Source organism: Propithecus coquereli, unplaced genomic scaffold (genome assembly GCF_000956105.1).
Source record: "Propithecus coquereli isolate 6110/MARCELLA unplaced genomic scaffold, Pcoq_1.0 Scaffold66, whole genome shotgun sequence".
In the NCBI taxonomy this organism is placed as follows: Eukaryota; Metazoa; Chordata; class Mammalia; order Primates; family Indriidae; genus Propithecus; species Propithecus coquereli.
The window spans coordinates 3,950,396-3,970,418 of NW_012152618.1; the positions used below are offsets into that span (position 1 = coordinate 3,950,396).

The 20,023-nt window shown below is 34.9% G+C and overlaps 1 protein-coding gene across 1 annotated transcript in view; it reads left to right on the top strand.

Annotated features, from left to right (window-relative positions):
- The window catches only part of ARID4B (AT rich interactive domain 4B (RBP1-like)), a 166,831-nt gene that overhangs the window by 64,313 nt on the left and 82,495 nt on the right, over positions 1 to 20,023 (top strand). The window contains exons 3-5 of the mRNA XM_012660293.1: positions 11,802 to 11,912; positions 14,874 to 14,939; positions 17,307 to 17,397. Coding sequence (XP_012515747.1) covers positions 11,802 to 11,912; positions 14,874 to 14,939; positions 17,307 to 17,397 — 268 coding nt within the window. The remainder of the gene's footprint in view (positions 1 to 11,801; positions 11,913 to 14,873; positions 14,940 to 17,306; positions 17,398 to 20,023) is intronic.

A 20,023-nucleotide genomic window follows, 5' to 3' on the forward strand; every position in this document is an offset into this window, starting at 1 on the left:
AAAAAAAAAAACAAAAACAAAAACAGTCTCATTTACATTATTTTTAATATCACTTGTTTATCTTGTCATAGACTAATAACTTATAAAAAGAGAATTCTCTGGATGTGATGTATAAGAAAGTTCTTTCCGGTTTTAGTGATAAACTGTAATACAAATTAAGACTGCATAGGTGGCAAAGACTATATATTATTGTATGTGATTTCATTCTTCAAAATTTGACTTTGTATTATAGTGAAACACAAATACACACACACACACACACACACACTCTTTCTCACGCACACTATGAGAGGATCACTTGAGTCTGTGAGTTCAAGACTGGCCAGAGCAACATAGACCCCTCTCTCTACAAAAAAAATAAATAAATAAAAAAATTAGCGGGGCATGATGAAATATGATAATTTTATATGAATTTCAGTAATATAAAAATAATTTATCATCACTATCGTGGAGAGAGTTTTTTTTTAAGTTTAGGAACAGTGCTATATAAACAATGTTGATCATCTTTTTTGCCATGCTCATATCATCTTTTCTGATTCCAGGACCCATGGATAAATATAACTGCCAGGAACTCAAGATTCCAGAAAACATTTCTCCAAAATATCTGGAAAATCACCTGGCCTAGTCAAACAAAATTGCTGCTTGTGGATATTTGCTGTTGATGCCTGTATCATTCCTCTCCCTAGTCATGTATTCATAAGACTAATAGCTTAGCTGCTCATACTATTCTTGAGCTATTTCTGTCATTAATCTCTACATCATCTGATTAAGCACAAAATCCGCTTTTAAAAGAATGATAATAATAGGAAATTAAAGCAAGCGTTTATTTATCGAGTGCTTATTACATATCAGGCACTATTAAGCATTTTACATATGATTTTTAGTGTAACAGGTCACAACTTTATTATATATTTAATATATAAATAATTTATATTTAAATATATAAGTAAATACATTATATATTTATTTTATTACTGTAATCAACCCTACTTTACAAATGTGAAGCTACTCTCAGAGAAGTTAAATGACTCGTCCCAAGGGTCATATAGCTAGTAAGTTATGCACTTGTAGTTGGATCCCAGATATTTTGATTCCAGAGCTCATGCTTTCCACCTCCCAGTATAAGATAGTATCTCCCAATATAGGGTGCTTTTTGAAATATAAGTAATTTTCAACTTAAGTCTCATTTAGCAGGGCTTAACTAATGTCTGCTCTTTTTGATTGAACATGTATTTCCAGAATTCTTCCAATATGTAGGTGCTATTCTAGGACGAGGGCATACAAAGATGAATAAGATGCTATTTCCACCTTAAGTAGCTCAGTCTAGAAGACAGATAAGAATCTATTAAAATACATTGTGAAATGGTCACTTTTACAAAATGTTTGTAAATTTGGGACAAGCAAAGTCAATATATAGTGTTGTATCAGTGAGTATTGTAGCATTGGTTAGCAAAGGGCTCAATACATTACAGCTCTGAAATTAGAATGAATTCTGTGACTTAGAGTGTTTATTACATATTGTGTGGGTCAGTTCCTTTTGGTCGCAAGACAAGTAATTGATAGTTTTTTGAGAGATCAGAGATTGCTGTTTCCTATTGGTGGCTTCTTTCAGGGTCATATTCTTAAGAATATAAAATGGGATAAAAACTTGGTGGACGTTTTTCAGATTTTTTTTTAAATCAAAAAACTCTTAGAAATGTCCCAAATGCATCTTCAGTTCTTACATTTCAAAATTTTGTACTTACTGCCTTCTAATTTATGTCAGTAGATATTACTAACATGTCCAGATAGATACACACAAAAACAGTGCCAGTTATGGTTTCTCTTTGTTTGGATTTTTGAGCTGGCTGCACCACTAGTCTCCTCTAATTTCTAAATCATTGAAGTTTAAATGTGTTTTGAGAGTGATGTTACTCTAAAACAGATCCATTTGCATTTGAGTAGGTTGTGACCTCACTAGCAGGATAACAAACAAGATTAACTTTGCCTTCTGAAGGCAAAGTAAATTGGCTATCTTTGAGTTACTTGAGGAAGCTCCTTTGCTTTTTTGGTACTTAGAGCAATGTCTTAAATACAACAGGCACTTAATGTCTTCCCCAGTTTCTCTCTTACCTCTTCGCTGATGCTGAAAATTCCAGCTAGAATGTCTCTTTTGAGTTATTTAAATTTCCAGGAATATATAGATACTCCTCTGTTAATATCTGTGAGTATGCAGATATCCCTCTGATTGATAGATGTGTATCTGAAATTTACTTATAAATGACTTGCGATTTCATCCTCTATAAAGTAACTTAAACTTTGAGAACAATTTTAAAGGTCAGGCACAGTGGTTCACGCCTGTAATCCCAGCACTTTCAGAGGCTGAGGTGGGAGGATTGCCTGAGCATAGGAGTACAATATCAGCCTGAGCAACACAGCAAGACCCTGTCTCTACAAAAAAAAAAAAAATAGAAAAATTAGTGGGCATGAGTCCCAGCTACTCGGGAGGCTGAGGTAGGAGGATCGCTTGAGCCTGGGAGTTTGATGTTGCAGTGAGCTGTGATCACGCCACTGCACTCTAGCCGAGGCAACAGAGTGAGACTCTGCCTTAAACAAAAAAAGAAAAAAATTGTTTTAAAGAAATGTAGTTAGCATCCAGAGAAGATTTTTTGTTTTGGGGAGGGGTTGATTTTTTAGGAATATGCAATAACTTTTACAATCCAATAATAAATGAGTAACTCAGAAGATGGGTAAAGAACATAAATGAATACATACTACTTTACAATAATTTATTTTTAAATAATTTCCAATTTACAAAGAATTCATGTAATCCCCTTCACCAGGTTGGCCAGTTGTTGACATTCTACCTCATTTGCTCTATATCTAATCTCCCTCCCCCAATGTATGTACGTACATATGTACCCATCATCATTATCTTTCAGTTCTTTGAGAGCAAACTGCAAACATAACCATTTTGTCATTCCTGCGTACTCCAGTGTGTAATTCCTAAAAAGGACACTCTTTTACCTACCCTGTATTCAGTCCTTCACATCAGGAAATCAGCACTGGTACAACATTACCATCCTATCCACAGACCTTCCTTTTCCTATTTCACCAACTCTCCTAATAGTGTCTCTTTTTTTCTTCCTGTTCGATGCTTCTATCCAGGAACAGGTGATTGTCACTTCTTCAGATTACTTCAATCGAAAACTATTCCTCAGCTTTCCTTATATTTCATGTTCTTTAGAGTTTTGAGGAACATAAACCTTATATATTCTGTAGAATAACTTCAACCTTTGTCGAATCTTTTTTTTTTTTTTTTTGAGGCAGAATCTAGCTCTGTTGACTGGGCTAGAGTGCCCATGGCTTTAGCCTAGCTCACAGCAACCTCAAATTCCTGGGCTCAAGTGATCCTACTGCCTCAGCCTCCTGAGTAGCTGGGACTACAGGCATGTGCCACCATGCCCGGCTAATTTTTTTTATATGTTTTTAGTTGTCCAGATAATTTCTTTCTATTTTTAGTAGAGACGAGGTCTTGCTCTTGCTCAGGCTGGTCTCGAACTCCTGAGCTCAAACGATCCGCCCGCCTCGGCCTCCCAGAGTGCTAGGATTACAGGCGTGAGCCACCGCGCCTGGCCCTTTGTCTAATTTTTCTCATTACCAGGGTTGGTGTACCACAGAAGGGATGCTTTTTTTGTTCTTGGTGCATAACATCATTACACCACTGATAATTCAGTAGTGTTCCAAGATTATTCTAATATTCCGTTCATCAAACCACTGGTCAGCTTAGCATTTATTGCAACTCTATGAATCAGCCACCTTTATGATGATTGCCAAATGATGATTCTCTATTTCCGTCAGTCCTACTACCATTATTAACATTTTACTATAAAGAAGAGTTTTCCATTTTCTGCATCTTAAAAAATTTATTTATTCATTCATGTCAGCATGGAATCATGGATTTCAGTTTTATTGAATGCATTTTAATTATCAATTTTTAAAGCAGAGATATAATTAATTTACAGTGGAATACATGGATCTTAAGTTGATCAGTTTGATATATGTATACTTTCCTAAGAAGATAATAGAACAACTATTTATTTGTTTGTTTATTTGAGACAGGGTCTCACTCTATTGTCTGGGCAGTGGTGTCATTGTAGCTCACTGTAACCTCAAACTCTTGGTCTCACGCGATCCTCCTGCCTCAGCCTCCCGAGTAACTGGGACTCATGCCTGGCTAATTTTTCTATTTTTTTTGTAGAGACAGGGTCTTACTGTGTTGCTCATGCTGGTCTCAAACTCCTGGCCTCAAGCATTCTTCTTGCCTCAGCCTCCAAAATTGCTGGGATTACAAGCATGAGATACGGTGTCTGGCCATATTTATTTTAATGCTCAAAGTTTCCCCCATTTAGCCAGTAAGGCGAACCCCTTTAAGGTGCTGCCCGTGTCCCTTTGAAATATCTCCATCATTCATTGAGTATTTCCTTAGTTTATGACACAAGATGCCTCAGATTCTTCTTGTACTTTTCTAGGCCCTCAACCTTGAAATTAGCCATTTCTCCAAGGATCCTTGTTCCCTTAAATGGAGGATGTAATTTAGAAATTAAAATCTAGGCCATTGCTATGTTTTTCACACAGGGCTGCCTGTCAGTTGCTCTTAGCCCTTCTTGGTGGACAGAACTAGGAAATACAGGGACACACACACATACATCTATAAGTACTTCTTTATTTTTTCTGTGTATATGTATATTACACAACTATGAATTCAAGCCGTATTTTGAATTCCAGTCAAATGCTTAAACTTCTTTACAGCCTGCCCTGTTCCTTCCTTTTTTACTTTGGCAGTGAGAAGCATAGCTTTCACTATCTTCAATATATTTACTTATTTGGTCAATCAGTTTACTTATTTGGGTGGTGTGACAAATCTTCAAGCCTGCTGCTCATGTCCTCTGTCCCTATTCACGTCCTACCGAGGTCCTCAGTCACAGGATCTGACTGTGCCTCCATGTGGCTCCCCCAGACGTCCACTGCCTTGTATATTCAGCATCTGTCTTCTACCTCCTCGTGCCTCCCTAACCCTTACCCTTCACAAACCCCTGTCCGTAGTACCACATGAAAAGGGAGAGAGGAAATGGCCCCTGTGAAGATTTCAAAGTTAGATAGCATGGTTTTATTTTCTCAATGTATTCATTTTTTTGTATAGTCCCCAAAATTCTGCATTTTAAGCTAGTTTTTAAATGCTATACCCTTTTGTATGTAAATGTGAGTATTTTTTATTCATTCATTTGTTGAAATTATCCCCATTACTGTTTTAATACCTCTTTTGGATTGTTATATGCAAACTAGATTCTTTTAGTAGATTTATTGTCACACTGTATGTGTTTAAGTACATTTATTACTTAATACTTTTTAGCACCAAATTTTATATTTTTGTTTTCTGATTCTCCTGGCTGCTTTGGCACTGTAACTAGTTTGAATGCCTTATTCTTTTAAAGAAACTGTAATACCTCAATAAAATTTCATAAAATATGTTTTGCTTTAAAAAAAATAGATCTTGAATAAATGACTTTTTTCTAGGCAATGTCAACATTAGCCAGCCATTTGAAAAATTAACTATTTTATGTATTTTATGTACTACAGCCCAGAGGCACATTAGAGATTACTGTTGATTCATTTGTGCACTTATATGTTTCCCTGGCATTTTGGCATCTTGAAGACTTATTAACTACCAATAGCTAATTTAAAAATTACTTATGCTTTTTAGTGTTCCCATGGAATTCAATGATTTTTAGGTGCCTGTTAGGACATTTGGTAGATTGGCTAGAAAAATAATTGTTTAAGCAATGCTGGATAACTGTGAGGTAGCTGTTGCCTTGACAACTAGAAAACTGTTCTGTTTGCTAAACAAAGGGATGGTAATTTAGTAGTTTAATTTCCTTTTTGGCATGGAGGTGCTACATAAAAACATCTTATTTTAGCTTCTGAGATGGTCCACATTATTGACCAAAACCAGAGAAGCAGAACAAAAAGAGAAGGTAAGAGGTTTTCTGGATATATAGATACACCCGTATGTCTGTTAGGGTTGGTGTTGATCAAAGGAATGTTAATTAACCTGCTGACATAATTCTTTGTATATTTCTACATTGGACCAAAGTACATTAGCCTCAGAATCTGTATATAATCTTGTCTCTCTGCCACACTAGGAGGTCATGATATACTTAATTATGGAGTATCCCCACAAGGACTTATCCTCTCTTGCTGCTAGAATTCAACATGATTACTTTGTATTTTAAAGAAACCCCTCATCTCCTACCTTATACACAATTATACTAGCATTTGCTGTTTCTGTGGGAATGAATTCTTTATGACTTAACCCTTTTATACTGGACTTAAATTTGTACTGTCCTTATTTAAATTTATAATCCCCCCTCCCAGATTATTATGTAATAATAATAATGGCCTTTATTTGGCACTCTCCTGGGCCCCCGTTCCTAAGTATTATGTGTGTAGTGTCTTATTCCTCATCCCTGTGAGTAACTGTTACTGTATCCTGAAGCACAGAGGACTATAACTGTTACTGTATCCTTAAGTACCCAAGGCCACCTAGCTACTAAGTGGTAAATTTGAACCTAGGCATTTAATTCAGTATATTCTTAGTATTATACTGACTTTCATTAATATGGTAATTGTAAATAAATTGGATAATGTAGAAAAGTATTAATAAAAAAATTCCAAATAACCCATACTCCTATTCACGACAGATCTGGAATTCCCTTCAAAATAATGCGTGTTTAAGGGAAATGGGTAGCAGTATAGATAAGACACATTGTCTATGAGTTCATAATTGTGGAAGCCAGATTATGGGTATATGAGGAATTCATTATACTGTTCTATCTTCTTTTGTATATGTTTGAGATGTTCCTTAGTATGCATTTTAAAAAGCAAAGAATACACACTAATTGTAAAAAACAAACAAAAAGGAATCTTTTTTAGAAACAGAAAGACTTTGAGTAAAATATTTTCATTTACATACACCTCCATTTCACTAGGGAAGTTCTACTAAGTTAATTCTTCTTAGCCTATCTTTATTACTACTAATACAGTTTTTTCCATATGTATAATATAATGTATCCTTGATTGTTTCCTCATTCTTAGGAATGCAAAAATATAACATTTTAAAGATTTATCGTATATATTACCAACTGTCCTGTGGTATTTTTTTAATTAGATTTATTACTGAAAATGTTGCATTCGGAGTATTGACACTAATTGACAAAGTGAAGAAAGTGATTTAACTTTGAATTTGCACTGATTTATGGTGACCAATCATTTAAAATGAGAATTTGCCTCTAGAACAGTGGTCCCCAACTGCTGTTTTGGCACCAGGCCCTGGTTTCATGGAAGACAATTTTTCCATGGGGGCGGTGTGTGGCGGGGGGAGGCAGAGCTCAGACGACATTTCATGGAAGGCAGTGTTTCCATGGTTGGTGTTGGGGGAGAGGCAGAGCTCAGGCGGTGGGGAGCTGTAAAAACAGATGAGGCTTCACTAGCTCACCACTCTCCTCCTGCTGTGCAGCCTGGTTCCTGACAGGCCACGGACTGGTACTGGTACTCAGCCCGGGGATTGGGGATCACAGCTCTAGATTATTAAAAAGAAAAAAATGGACCAGGGCCAAATCTGAATTTGTATCGATGTAATGACTTGTTTATGCACATCGAGTGTTTCATAATATTAATAGCAATTATTGCTAGCTATTTCAAGCGTAAATGAGTGCTTTCTAATATTGACCGTATTTTCCTGATGTGGTAACTGAAGCTTAGAGAACTTGAGTAGCCTACAAAAACTCATCTAGTTACTATATGGCATAGAGCTTGGCTTAGGACCTTGTCTTTTTTGCTTTGAAAGCCTGTGTTATTAATCAATCTGCTACATTACCTCCTGTTAAATTAATGATAGAGTGATACCTTATGCCCTGCTAAAGTTACATATACAAGTCTGACCATTGTTGGTTATGGATTTGATTTGGGTTTCTGTGGAAAGTCTCATTCATATTTTGGTTAGCATTTAAAAATAGTTCCATAGTTTCACTTCTAGATGATTATATATTCTTTTTTTTTTTTTTTTTTTTGAGACAGAGTCTCACTCTGTTGCCCAGAGTAGAGTGCCGTGGCGTCATCCTAGCTCACAGCAACCTCGAACTCCTGGGCTCAAGCGATCCTCCTGCCTCAGCCTCCGGAGTAGCTGGGACTACAGGCATGCACCACCATGCCCGGCTAATTTTTTATATATATTTTTAGTTGTCCAAATAATTTGTTTCTATTTTTAGTAGAGACGGGGTCTTCCTCTTGCTCAGGCTGGTCTCGAACTCCTGACCTTGAGCGATCCACCTGCCTCGGCCTCCCAGAGTGCTAGGATTACAGGCATGAGCCACTGTGCCCGGCCTATATATTCTTAAAGCATTGCATTCTGACCATCTTTGTAATGCCAATGCTTTGATACAGACTTGTTAAACAAATGTATATAAGATTCAAATTATTATGCTATATGAGAATTTAGGAACAGAAAAGTAATTATCTAAGATGATGCAAAAAAAAAAAAAAATAGAGGCAGTAACAAGATCAGAACATAGACTACTATTTTTCCTATTTTTTTTCTAATAAGTTAACACTGCTCCAGCAATGTATTTCAGTTTCAGCAGCTTTTATTAGACTTTGGCTTCCCATTTCAAGTCTTTTTCTAAGAGGCGTTTCCTTTATATACTTTAAAATTCTTTCTATGTGTTCTAGCTTGAATGAAGGAAAATATTATTCTCAAAATAATAATTTTCCCCCCATGATATTAAAGGTAATTAATACCCTTCTCCTGTAAACACGGATTTTTGTGTTGGTGAGAATGAGCAATGGTCTTTGGGGGAAAAATCCCTCTGTCGGATTCAACTTTAATAAATCTGCCCAATAAGCATATCTATAGTTTACTGTAGTTGAAATGTTGCTAGTGTTTGATATGAATATTAATAAAAAGAATACATAAATGGGTTTATGTATCATTATCTAAATATGTCACTATTGCATTCCCTTTTTTGTTCAAAAATTTTCATTAAAAATTAAAAAGTTTATCATTTAAAACATAGAATATTTGTATGTTCCTGAGAAGGTACAAATGTGCAACTTTTAGTTGATTTCTTGTTTTCTTCTACATTTGATAATTTTGGGTTCCTCATTCTTTTTTCTTTAGTTTTTAAATTTTTTTAATTTAATTTAATTTTTTTGTCCAATCTCCATAGAGATTGTCAAAATTGCCAATGCCGATTATAATTCAAGTCATTATGGCATGCGGGGTATTGGGAGAAGTTCAGCTGAGCCAGAGTTCCTCATTGGCTATGATACTGCCACTGTGCAAAGCTCCTCGTTCGTTTTCATTTATTTTTACTGTACTATTTGTCTCTGAAAATAAAATTTTACCAGTTGACCAGGAACAGTGGCTCATCCTTATAATACCAGCACTTTGGGAGGCCAAGGCAGGAGGATTGCTTGAGACCAGGGTTCAAGACCAGCCTGGGCAACACAGCGAGATCCTGTCTCTTAAAAAAAATAAAAAATCAGCTGAGTGTGGTGCATGGCTGTAGTCCCAGCTACTTGGGAGGTTGAGGTGGGAGGATCACTTGAGTATGGGAATTTGAAGCCGCGGTGTGCTACGATTGCACTTGTGAACTGCCACCGTACTCCAGTCTGCGTGACATAATAAGACCCCCATCTCAAATTTTTTTTTACCAGCTAATAAGGCAGGATGTGTTATTGGAAGAAGTTGCAAGTTATGCAGAGTTATAAGCCTATGGTCGTGAAGACTGCCCCACCATTTGGACTTTTCTATCACTGACACACAATACCACTTGAACCACCAAAGTGAATTGAAATTCCCTTAAAATTTTTCTCCTTTTAAAAAAATTTTAAAATACTTATTTGACAGGTAAAGGTTAAATATATTCAGGATGTACAACATGATGACTTGATATACATATACATTGTATAATTATTACCACAATCAAATTAACACATCCATCATCACCCATGCTGTATATTATATCCCCATCCTTAAAATTTTTTTTTAAATTTTATTTTTATTTTTCAAATTTTTTTAATTTTAAAAAATTTTTTATTTTTTTTACTTCTGCATATTATGGGGGTACAAATGTTTAAGTTATATTGCCCTTCCCCCCGCCCCCCTGTCAGAGCTTCAAGCGTGTCCATCCCCCAGATGGTGTGCATCGCACTCATTATGTATGTATATACCCATCCCCTACTCCCCGCTCCCATCTGCCCGACGCGCAATAAATGTTATTCCTATATGTGCACTTAGGTTTTGATCAGTGAAACCAATTTGCTGGTGAGTACATGTGGTGCTTATTTTTCCATTCTTGGGATACTTCACTTAGTAGAATGGGTTCCAGCTCTGTCCAGGAAAATACAAGAGGTGCTATATCACCATTGTTTCTTATAGCTAACTAGTACTCCATAGTATACATATACCACATTTTATTAATCCACTCATGTATTGCCCATCCTTAAAATTTTTGAGTGAAGTGCTATGAATCTCCTTTGACATTCTTGCTAAAATAAAGCCACGAGTCTGTCTGGACTCTAACCATAATTTTGTCCAAGGAGAATGATGTTTTAAGAGGGCTGAGACAGGTATGTTAACTTTTAACTATTAATTTTATGTGCAAATGCAATGTAAAATTATCAGCTGTAGTTAATATAAAAAAATTTTAAAAGTAGTAATGCAGAAATGATTATTTTTCTGTAAGGATACACTCCTGTTATAGCATGAGTGAACTGGTATGTGTCTATTTTCCTAAATAGATTTTTAAAATTATATACTTGATAATGTTTTGAGTTTTTTTTAAAAAAATACTTTTAATGAAATACATAGAATGTGATGCAAATGGCCGTTATGGAGGTCTTTGATATATTATTAATTATGGACATTTTTGTTTTAGCATTAGAACACCTTTTATTTTTGAGACAGGGTCTCGCTGTGTCACTCAGGCTGGAGTGCAGTGGCCCAACCATAGGTCACTGCAATCTCGATCTCCTGGGCTCCAGTGATCTTCTCACCTCACTCTCCCTAGTAGCTGGGACTACAAGTTAATTTTTAAAATTTTTTGTACAGACAGGGTCTTACTATATTGCCCAGGCTGACCTAGAACTCCTGGCCTCAAGGGATCCTCTGTCCTTGGCTTCCCAAAGTGCTAGGATTTACAGGCATGAGCCACTGTGCCTGGTCCAGATTGGATTTCTTCATAGAGTTTTTGCCAGTCATTTGAATACATGTATTCTGCTCCCCCTTTTATACTATTCTACCTTAGAATAATCTAGATAGAGAAGTAATAGAACTATTCTGAATTTTGGTGGCTGCCAAGATATAAGAGATTTTTTTCAGACTTTCAGCATTGAAGATCTGCCTCTAGCAAATGGACCCTTCTCTATAAGTGGCCATATAGTAAATAAATATTTGAATAAATGAATGGGTGAATGGAAAGCTATATTTGTGAGTGAGCTAATTCATATCATAGACCATATGTGTTTAATAGAAAAAAGATGTCTTTATATTTTGCATGATGTATATTTAGTGCATTTAAATAGGCTTTATGATAAATATTTTACTTATTTTTAATTTATAGTAGTTTATAAATTGGTCTTATTAACAAATACATTCCACAGGCAATTTTATAGGTTAACAGGATTAGACACACTATTCTGAAGTCTGGTTGTAGGAAAGAATTAGACAGTTTAAATCTAACTATATTTCTTTACATTTTTAGGCCCTTGATGAGCCTCCTTACTTGACAGTGGGCACTGATGTGAGTGCTAAATACAGAGGAGCCTTTTGTGAAGCCAAGATCAAAACAGCAAAAAGACTTGTCAAAGTCAAGGTATAGTATTTGTAGATTTTATCAATTATCTTCAGTAGTTGCTATTTAAACTTTTATTTGGTGAGTGTATCTAATAATTATTTTTCTGCAAAATGAGTTTCTAGGAGTAATGGTTGTAAAAATACCCTAAAACAAAGCATTTTTTGTGATTTTAAAGTATTCCAATTGGAATGAAATTAGATTATCACAGTTGGTATTTTGAATGCCATTTCATTATAGACTTGGTATTTGCATTGTTATGTTTCGGAGCTGGAAAGGACCTTAGAAATCATCCAGTTTAATTGATAAATTTTATTAAAAGAAAAATGAGGCTCAGAGAGAGTTAGTGATTTCTCCGAGGCCCTTATAGCAAATTAGTGGCGGAATTGGAACTATCATAGTTTATCAATTTTAAGACATCTCCCTCACGACTTTAACCATGAAATTGGGATGTGACTTATAATTAATAGTGTTATCTAAGGATAACAATGAAATAAGGTACATCTAGTTGTTGATTCCTTATCCTTTATGTTTCTTGAAAAATCTTTCGAAAGTACTTGAGTTTTGTCTTAATGCAGAAAAAATACAACTGCTTCTATTTTAATAAATCATCAGTGTCAAAAAACACTGGGCAAGTGAAGTATCTGAATGTAGATATTTATTTATTTGTCAATAGTTTATTGAGTGCCAAACGCTTTGCAAGGACCTCTATTAGGTAGGAAGGAGGACGAGGACATGAGGATGAGGTTGACCTGATCTGTGTTCTTAAGGGATTAATAATCTAGATTAGCAGATACCCTATAAACCACTGGTTTTAATATCACCAATTAAACAGACTGTGTAGAGGTGTTGTATACTTCTGTGAAAGGTCTCTTCTAGAGCTTTTTCCATGACTGTATGCCTGGATTCTTCCATCTTATGCATGGAGGTGTTGAAAAAAGCTTCCTGGGTGATTTGAATTTGTATTCCTGGATAAGAACCATTGTGATAAGGCCTTTGAATTAACTGTAAATCTGTAGGATGCTAATCTTGGCCCCACTCTACCTTCAGTTTCCATATGCATGGTGCTGGGTACTTGGTGCTCTTCTAGTGGCATTTCCTGTCCTAGCTTTACACACTGGTGTTCCCTGAGCACTCAGTTTTTTGCCACTACTATTCTAGAGGTGAAGAATTTTCTGACTTTTTCAGGGGTACTGCTAGTGCTTGAAACACCTTCGTGTGAAGTAGACAAAAGTCCTGCCTCCTGGAGGACAGCCTCCTTAGCTGAGCTTGGCATGTAGATAGCATGTTTATGCCAGCTAGAAAAGGTATTGTCTTTGGGCAGAAGCAGTGTCACTCCAGGACTCATGCTTTGGCCTGCAAAGGAAAAAAAAAAGGCTAGATTTTAGCCCCTGCTTTCACCTTTAGCTGGTTGCCCCTGTGTGATGAATGAACCAGGAAAATGACATTATAGCAGGCCTGCCATTTCTTGCCATAAATGAAAGGAACAAGACTGTTAGTACCTGGCTCCGATGCCTCTACTGATAGCACAGAGTGCCTTGTGCCTTGTAAATAATGGGTATCTGAAAGTTAATTTTTTGGGCTGCTCTATAAATTTGTTTCTAATTCAAAGTTAATTATTTTCTCAACAGCTGTGGGGGTTTATTTCTCAACCAGTTTAATTTGTTTATGATTCAAAGTTAATATATTTTCAACGTTTGTTGACACATTTCTTTACCAATTTTCGTTTATTGAGCTTTTACTATATGCTAAGCACTGTATAAAGATACTGAAACTGTAGTTTTAAGACTTTGTCCCCATCTGTAAGTGATTTATGGTTTAAGTGAAGAACACATACTTAAAACACATGATTTAAATAAAGTGTGGTAATGCTTTTGTGTGACACAAATGCCTGGGATGCTGTGGGTACAAGGCATCTCCCTTCATAGTTGGTTTGTGAGTAAACCTATTACCTAAAATGATTATCATATTCATCTGATAAGACCATGCTAATGGTTCAATCTCTGTAAGAACTCTTTTGCCTACGTAGAGAGTACAACCTTTTCTGTACTAAATAGTGGAGGGTATCTGATTTTTTACCAGTTAATTAAAATGTAAATTTGAACCCTTTATTTTAACTTACTCTTCATGTCTGGTTTCCTGTTCTTTGATTTCTGTACTGATACAGAGAATACAGTAAGGTTCTGGAGCTAGACTACCTACATTTGAATGTCACCTTTACCATATAGTAGTTCTGTGATCTTCTTGGACCATTTACTGGTACTTTCTGATGCTCAGTTTTCTTATCAACAAAATGGGAATAATCACACCTACCTAATAGAGTTGTTGTAAAGATTAAATGTTTGATTCTTGAGGCTGATGCTTAGTTCTCCAGTAAATGTTTGTCACTCCTGTTTGTTATTAAGGTAGGCCTTCACAAAATGATGTAATACCTAATAGTCTAAGATCTCCACATCTTCCTTTTTTTTTTTTTTTAGGAAAAGGAGTTGTACAACTAAACTAATAACTGTTAGTGTTAAGTAAAGTTTGATATGTGGAATATCGAGTAATTTAGATGTGATGTCATTGGTTACTTTAATTTTTAAAAACTGAGATACAGTCTGGGCAGTTATCTGATTAAATAATTTTAAAATTTTTCAGTGAATCTACTTAGGGATTGAGTTTTTTGTTTTTTTGTTTTTTTTTTAAGGGACATGGTCTTGCTTTGTCGCCCAGGCTGGAGCACAGTGGTGCGATCGTAGCTCACTGTAGCCTTGCTGAAACTCCTGGGCTCAAGTAATCCTCCTGCCTCAGCCTCCAGAGTAGCTGGGATTACAGGCTAGAGCCAGAGTGCCGAGCTCAGGGATTGGGATCTTGTATAAACTAGGCAGCTTTTAGTTTATATTACTTGTAATAAAAACAAATAATTATTGTATTGATGAACTTGTATTGCTTGATTTTTTTTTTTTTTTTTTGGTGGCTAATTAAATTTATAATCTCTAGGTGACATTTAGACATGATTCTTCAACAGTCGAAGTTCAGGATGACCATATAAAAGGCCCACTAAAGGTAACTCATTTGTTCATTGTTAATTCTAACATTTGTTTGGAAAACAATGGTAATACTTTGTCATTTCCTTTTAATTCATTGGCTATTTAGTTATTGAGTTGATAAAGTAAACATGTAGTTTTCTCTAAAAAGACTAATAGCAAAAATAGATTTATATTAAGTAATGCCTGATATTATAGTGAAACATAACAATGTATTCAGAAATGAAATGAGATCAAGGAAGCATTGACTGCTTTTACTTACTCAACTGTTTTAGTTCTATCGTGAGTTCATTATTGAAATGTTGAATTTTTCCAGAATTAGTAGGTGATGAACTTGGAATTAGTGATGCAAGTTCCATGGTGATCTAAAAAGTGAGAAAGTTAGAAAATCAAAACTTAGAGCTCTTCTTTGGAGCAAGTATAGGGAAATGAAATCTTTTAAGGGTCATCAGACAGTTGTAAATTATCAGCATGTTCATACCGACAGCTAGAGAGATTTATTTCTGTGCATTAATTTTTCCTCATTGGCCAGTGAAGTAAATGCTGCATTACTGTCTCTTAGTAAGAAGCTAAAGGGAATATGTGGGTTGCCACTGTGTACATTTTGGCCCTTTTAAAGTCTGAAAATGGACATTGGTCTGGCTAGGAGAATTTTAAGAAATGCTAAGAGAATTGAAGGAACATTTGTAGATGTAAGAAAAATCCTTTACCGATGAAGCTATACTTTTTGAAGAGTTAGATATATTTGGTATTTGCCAGTTTTTGTTTGTTACTGAATTTAAAACTTTTAATTGGATTCCTAGGGCATTAGTACCTTGCCTATATAGTAGGTACTCCAGAGGACTATAACTCTTAAGGTTTTTATTTAAATCTTGCCTCGAAAAAATTATTTTCCACCATTTCTGTTTTGTACATCTTTCCTGTTATATATACATGTTTATCCCTTGCAGGGACAAAGGGACAAAAACATGTATAGTTACAATATGATGTTAGTCACAATTTATTTAGCGCTTGCACCATGCTAAGACTTTTGCACATATTATTTAGTCGTCGTATCAGCTTTTTATAGAAGAGGAAACTGAAGGAAAGCAAAGTAATTTAGCCAAGGTTTCACAGCCAATAATAGTAGAATCAAAATTCTGACAGGCTTACAGCCTGTAATTGAAACACTGTGCCCTCTGTATACTCAGTACACATACGTACCCATGCCTTATTTGTGTTTTTGCCTCCTAAGTGCAGCAACATGTCTTTTCACTGCCTGCTTGCCCTGTTCACCCAGCATAGGTCCATAGGTACCAACTACAAAAAATGTTCATTCAGTATTGCAGGGATAGAAAAGGCAACAACTTCCTTATGTAGCCTTAAGCCATCTTTTTCTCCTTGTACTGCTCCAGCCTCTTTGATTGTGGCATCGTTGGTATAGTTTACTTTTTTGGTATTTCTTATTTTATTAAAATTTTCTTTGTATGTAATTCAGGCTGGGGACCATTTTGATTTTGAAATAGGCAAGTCTGTCGAATTTTGGTTTCAAGATTGTTGAAATACCTTTCTTAGTAGATTTTTTTTTTTTTGTCTCCAGATTTTGAACTGTTCCTTGATTTACTTTGTAGCTTTTCATTAGCTGATAGAAGGTGTCAGCATTTGGATAAATGTTTCTCTTAGAGGCAGTAAATCTACGAGAAGTGATTGTCATTTGGTCTCAATACTTTTTCAATAATGAGTTTACATGAAAATAATACTTATACCATTTGACTATTAAATTAAAAAATTATAGCATGTATTTATTGGCTCATGTCATTTAAGGAAAGTTTTGTTAATTCCCCTGAGTTCCCTGCCCTCTTTTGGGTATTCTGTGGGGCTAATAGTATCTTCTGAACAAGTTTGTTTTTTATCACTATAAAGACCATATTAATGTAATTGTTAGCATTTTCTTGATCAAATGGAAAATATTTGAAATGGCTGTCATTAGTGGTACATTCTAACCCTTAAGGCAACCTCAGAGCAATTTTTTAATTGCCCCTGTTTTTCCTCAGACTCCTTGAAAGAGGAGTGAAAATATGGGGCAAGGACAGTCAATTTGACAGACATTGGTTCTCCCAAGTATGGTCTGACGACCCCTGGGAGGTCCCAAAACCCTTTTAGGGTGGTTTAAAGGATAAAACTTTTCATAATATTATTGGGTATTATTAATATTTGCCTTTTTCATTATGTTAACATTTTCACCGATGGTACAAAAACATTCATGGGTAAAACTGCTGGAACTTTAAGTCAAGTCAGTAGTCATTTTATTCTTCACCCCCATGTACTCAGTTAAAGAAGAAAACCCAGGTTTTGGTTTGTTCATTTATTTTTTAAAACTTTTTCTAACATTTAAAAACTATTTTAGGTAGGAGCTATTGTGGAAGTGAAGAATCTTGATGGTGCATATCAGGAAGCTGTTATCAATAAATTAACAGATGCGAGTTGGTACACTGTAGGTAAGAGAATAAATTTTCTTTTAAAAATGTATTTTCAATTACACAAATAAAGCTTATCTTAAATAATACAAATAAAGTGAAATTTCTTTGACTCACTTTATCCCTGGATGCCATAGATGTGATTAGTTAATGGTTTTTATCTTTCCAGATCTTTAAAAAATTTATTTCAAAAATGTATATATGCATATATAATATAATTTGAAATTATTTAATGTATTGTACATTTGGATTTCTAACTGTTTTTACTTCTGAGTATATCTTAATTTCTTTTTTAACTATTTTTAAGTGTACAGTTAAGTTATTGTTAAAGATATTCACATTGTTGTATAACAAATTCCTTTTAACCATAGTATGTTTCATAATACTTGATAAACCATAGTTTATTTCCTTTTTTTTTTTGAGACAAGAGTCTCACTGTGTTGCCCTGGCTAGAGTGCCGTGGCATCAGCCTAGCTCACAGCAACCTCAAACTCCTGGGCTCAAGAGATCCTTCTGCCTCAGCCTCCCAACCTGGGCGCCACCATGCCCGGCTAATTTTTTCTATATATTTTTAGTTGTCCGATTAATTTCTCTCTATTTTTAGTAGAGACGGGGTCTTGCTCTTGCTCAGGCTGGTCTCGAACTCCTGAGCTCAAACAATCTGCCCGCCTCGACCTCTCAGAGTGCTAGGATTACAGGCGTGAGCCACCACGCCCGGCTCATAATTTATTTTCTTATTGATGATGTTTCTAGTTTTCTTGTTATTGCAGTAAATGCTGGATTGAATGTCTTTTGTATGTGCACATTATCCTCATATTTCTCTTGTGTATACACTAAGAAATAGACATAGGTTAAAGGGAAATGTACTTTTAAAACTTTAGTGCTTAATGAGAACTGCCTTTCTAAAAGACTATTAATTTACATTCCCACGAATAGTGTATGAGTGTATTTGTTTTCTTAATCCTTGTCAGATTTGATGTTATTAGCTTTTAAAAACTTTTGCCAGTTTGGACTCAAAGTAATATCTCAGTTTTGTCTTAATATGCCCCTCCTGGCTGGGTGTGGTGGCTCATGTTTGTATTCCTAGCACTTTTGGAGGCCGAGGTGGGAGGATCACTTGAGGCCAGAAGTTCAACACTTGCCTGAGCAACATAGTGAGACCCTCTCTGTCTCTACAAAAAGTAGAAAAATTAGCTGGGTGTAGTGGCATATGCCTGTAATCCCAGCTACTTGGGAGGCTGAGACAGGAGGATCAGTTGAGCCCAGGAGTTGAAGGTTGCAGTGAGCTATGTGATGATGCCTCTGCACTCTAGCCTGGGATGATAGAGTGAGACTCTGTCTCCAAAAAAAAAAAAAAGCCTCTTCCAGGATTACTTAGTGATATTGAACATCTTTTCATATATGTTTATTGAAAGGAACATCATTTCATTTGTATGTTCTCTGTTGTGAATTGCTGATTCTTCCCATTCTCCTTTTCCTTTTAGGATGATAAATCTTTTTCTTATTATTTTGAGAATATGAGTTCTTTATATATTCTGAATATTACCTTTTGCTACTTTAATTATAAATATTTTTTCTCCTTTTCCTTTATTTTTATCTCTTTAATTTTCATATGGTCAATTTTTGTGTGGTGACCTTTTCCTTTGTAGTTTTAGTTTTGAATCTTGCTTAAGAAGGTCTTCCTTCCATTGTTGTTATAAATCCATTTTCTTATGTCTTCTACAATTCCTTTATACTTTTATCTGTGTTTTAAAAATAGGTTTTTATTTTGCCTATGGTACATTTTTTCAAACACTCTGAAATAATGATTGAACATTATTTTTTCTAAATTGATAGTCATTATCCCAGTATTATTTATTAAATGGTAATAATTCTTCCTATTTAATGACCTCAGAGATGATTGTAAACACTTAGTAAAATGTCTTTGGTGATGTCAGAATTTGATAGAGTTTTGAAATAGTGTAGGTGAGTGTTGTTTATATTTTGGGGGGCTGAGAAAACCTGGCAAAACAAGGGAAAATTATTTGATTTTGAGACATAAGGATATTTGACTTTATATAAGTTGCAAGACTGACAGCAATTCTATGTGGTAAGTATAGATGGTAATTAGGTGTAGTTGTCTCACAAGTGTGGCACTTTTATTTTTGTATATTTTAGTTACAAATTTTAACAATGTACTAAAAGTTATTTATCCAGTTTGACAGAATGTAAAGTATTATGTAATATATGAGAACCTAATTTTGATAGGCAAAAACTGTAATTTTTAAAATCGAGGCCTGATAATTTTATTTAAAATAGATGTACTTTTTTCCATGATTTCTAAGAATGTAATATGTCCTAAAATTATGCATATCATACAAATATACACATATTCTATGTGTAAGTTTATAGTAATTTTGTGGGGACATCTTAGTTTTTTATTTTTAATTGCTTAAAAATCTTTTCCAGCTTTATTGAGATATAATTCACTAAAAAAATTGTATGAATTTAAAGTACAACATGATGATTTGATATACATGTACATTGTGAAATGATTACCACAGTCAAGTTAGTTAACATTTCCATCACCTTTTAGTAGACATTTTAGTACTTTAAATCAGTAATTATCTTTTTTTGTTTTTTTGGTTCTTTTGTTTTTTTTTTTTTT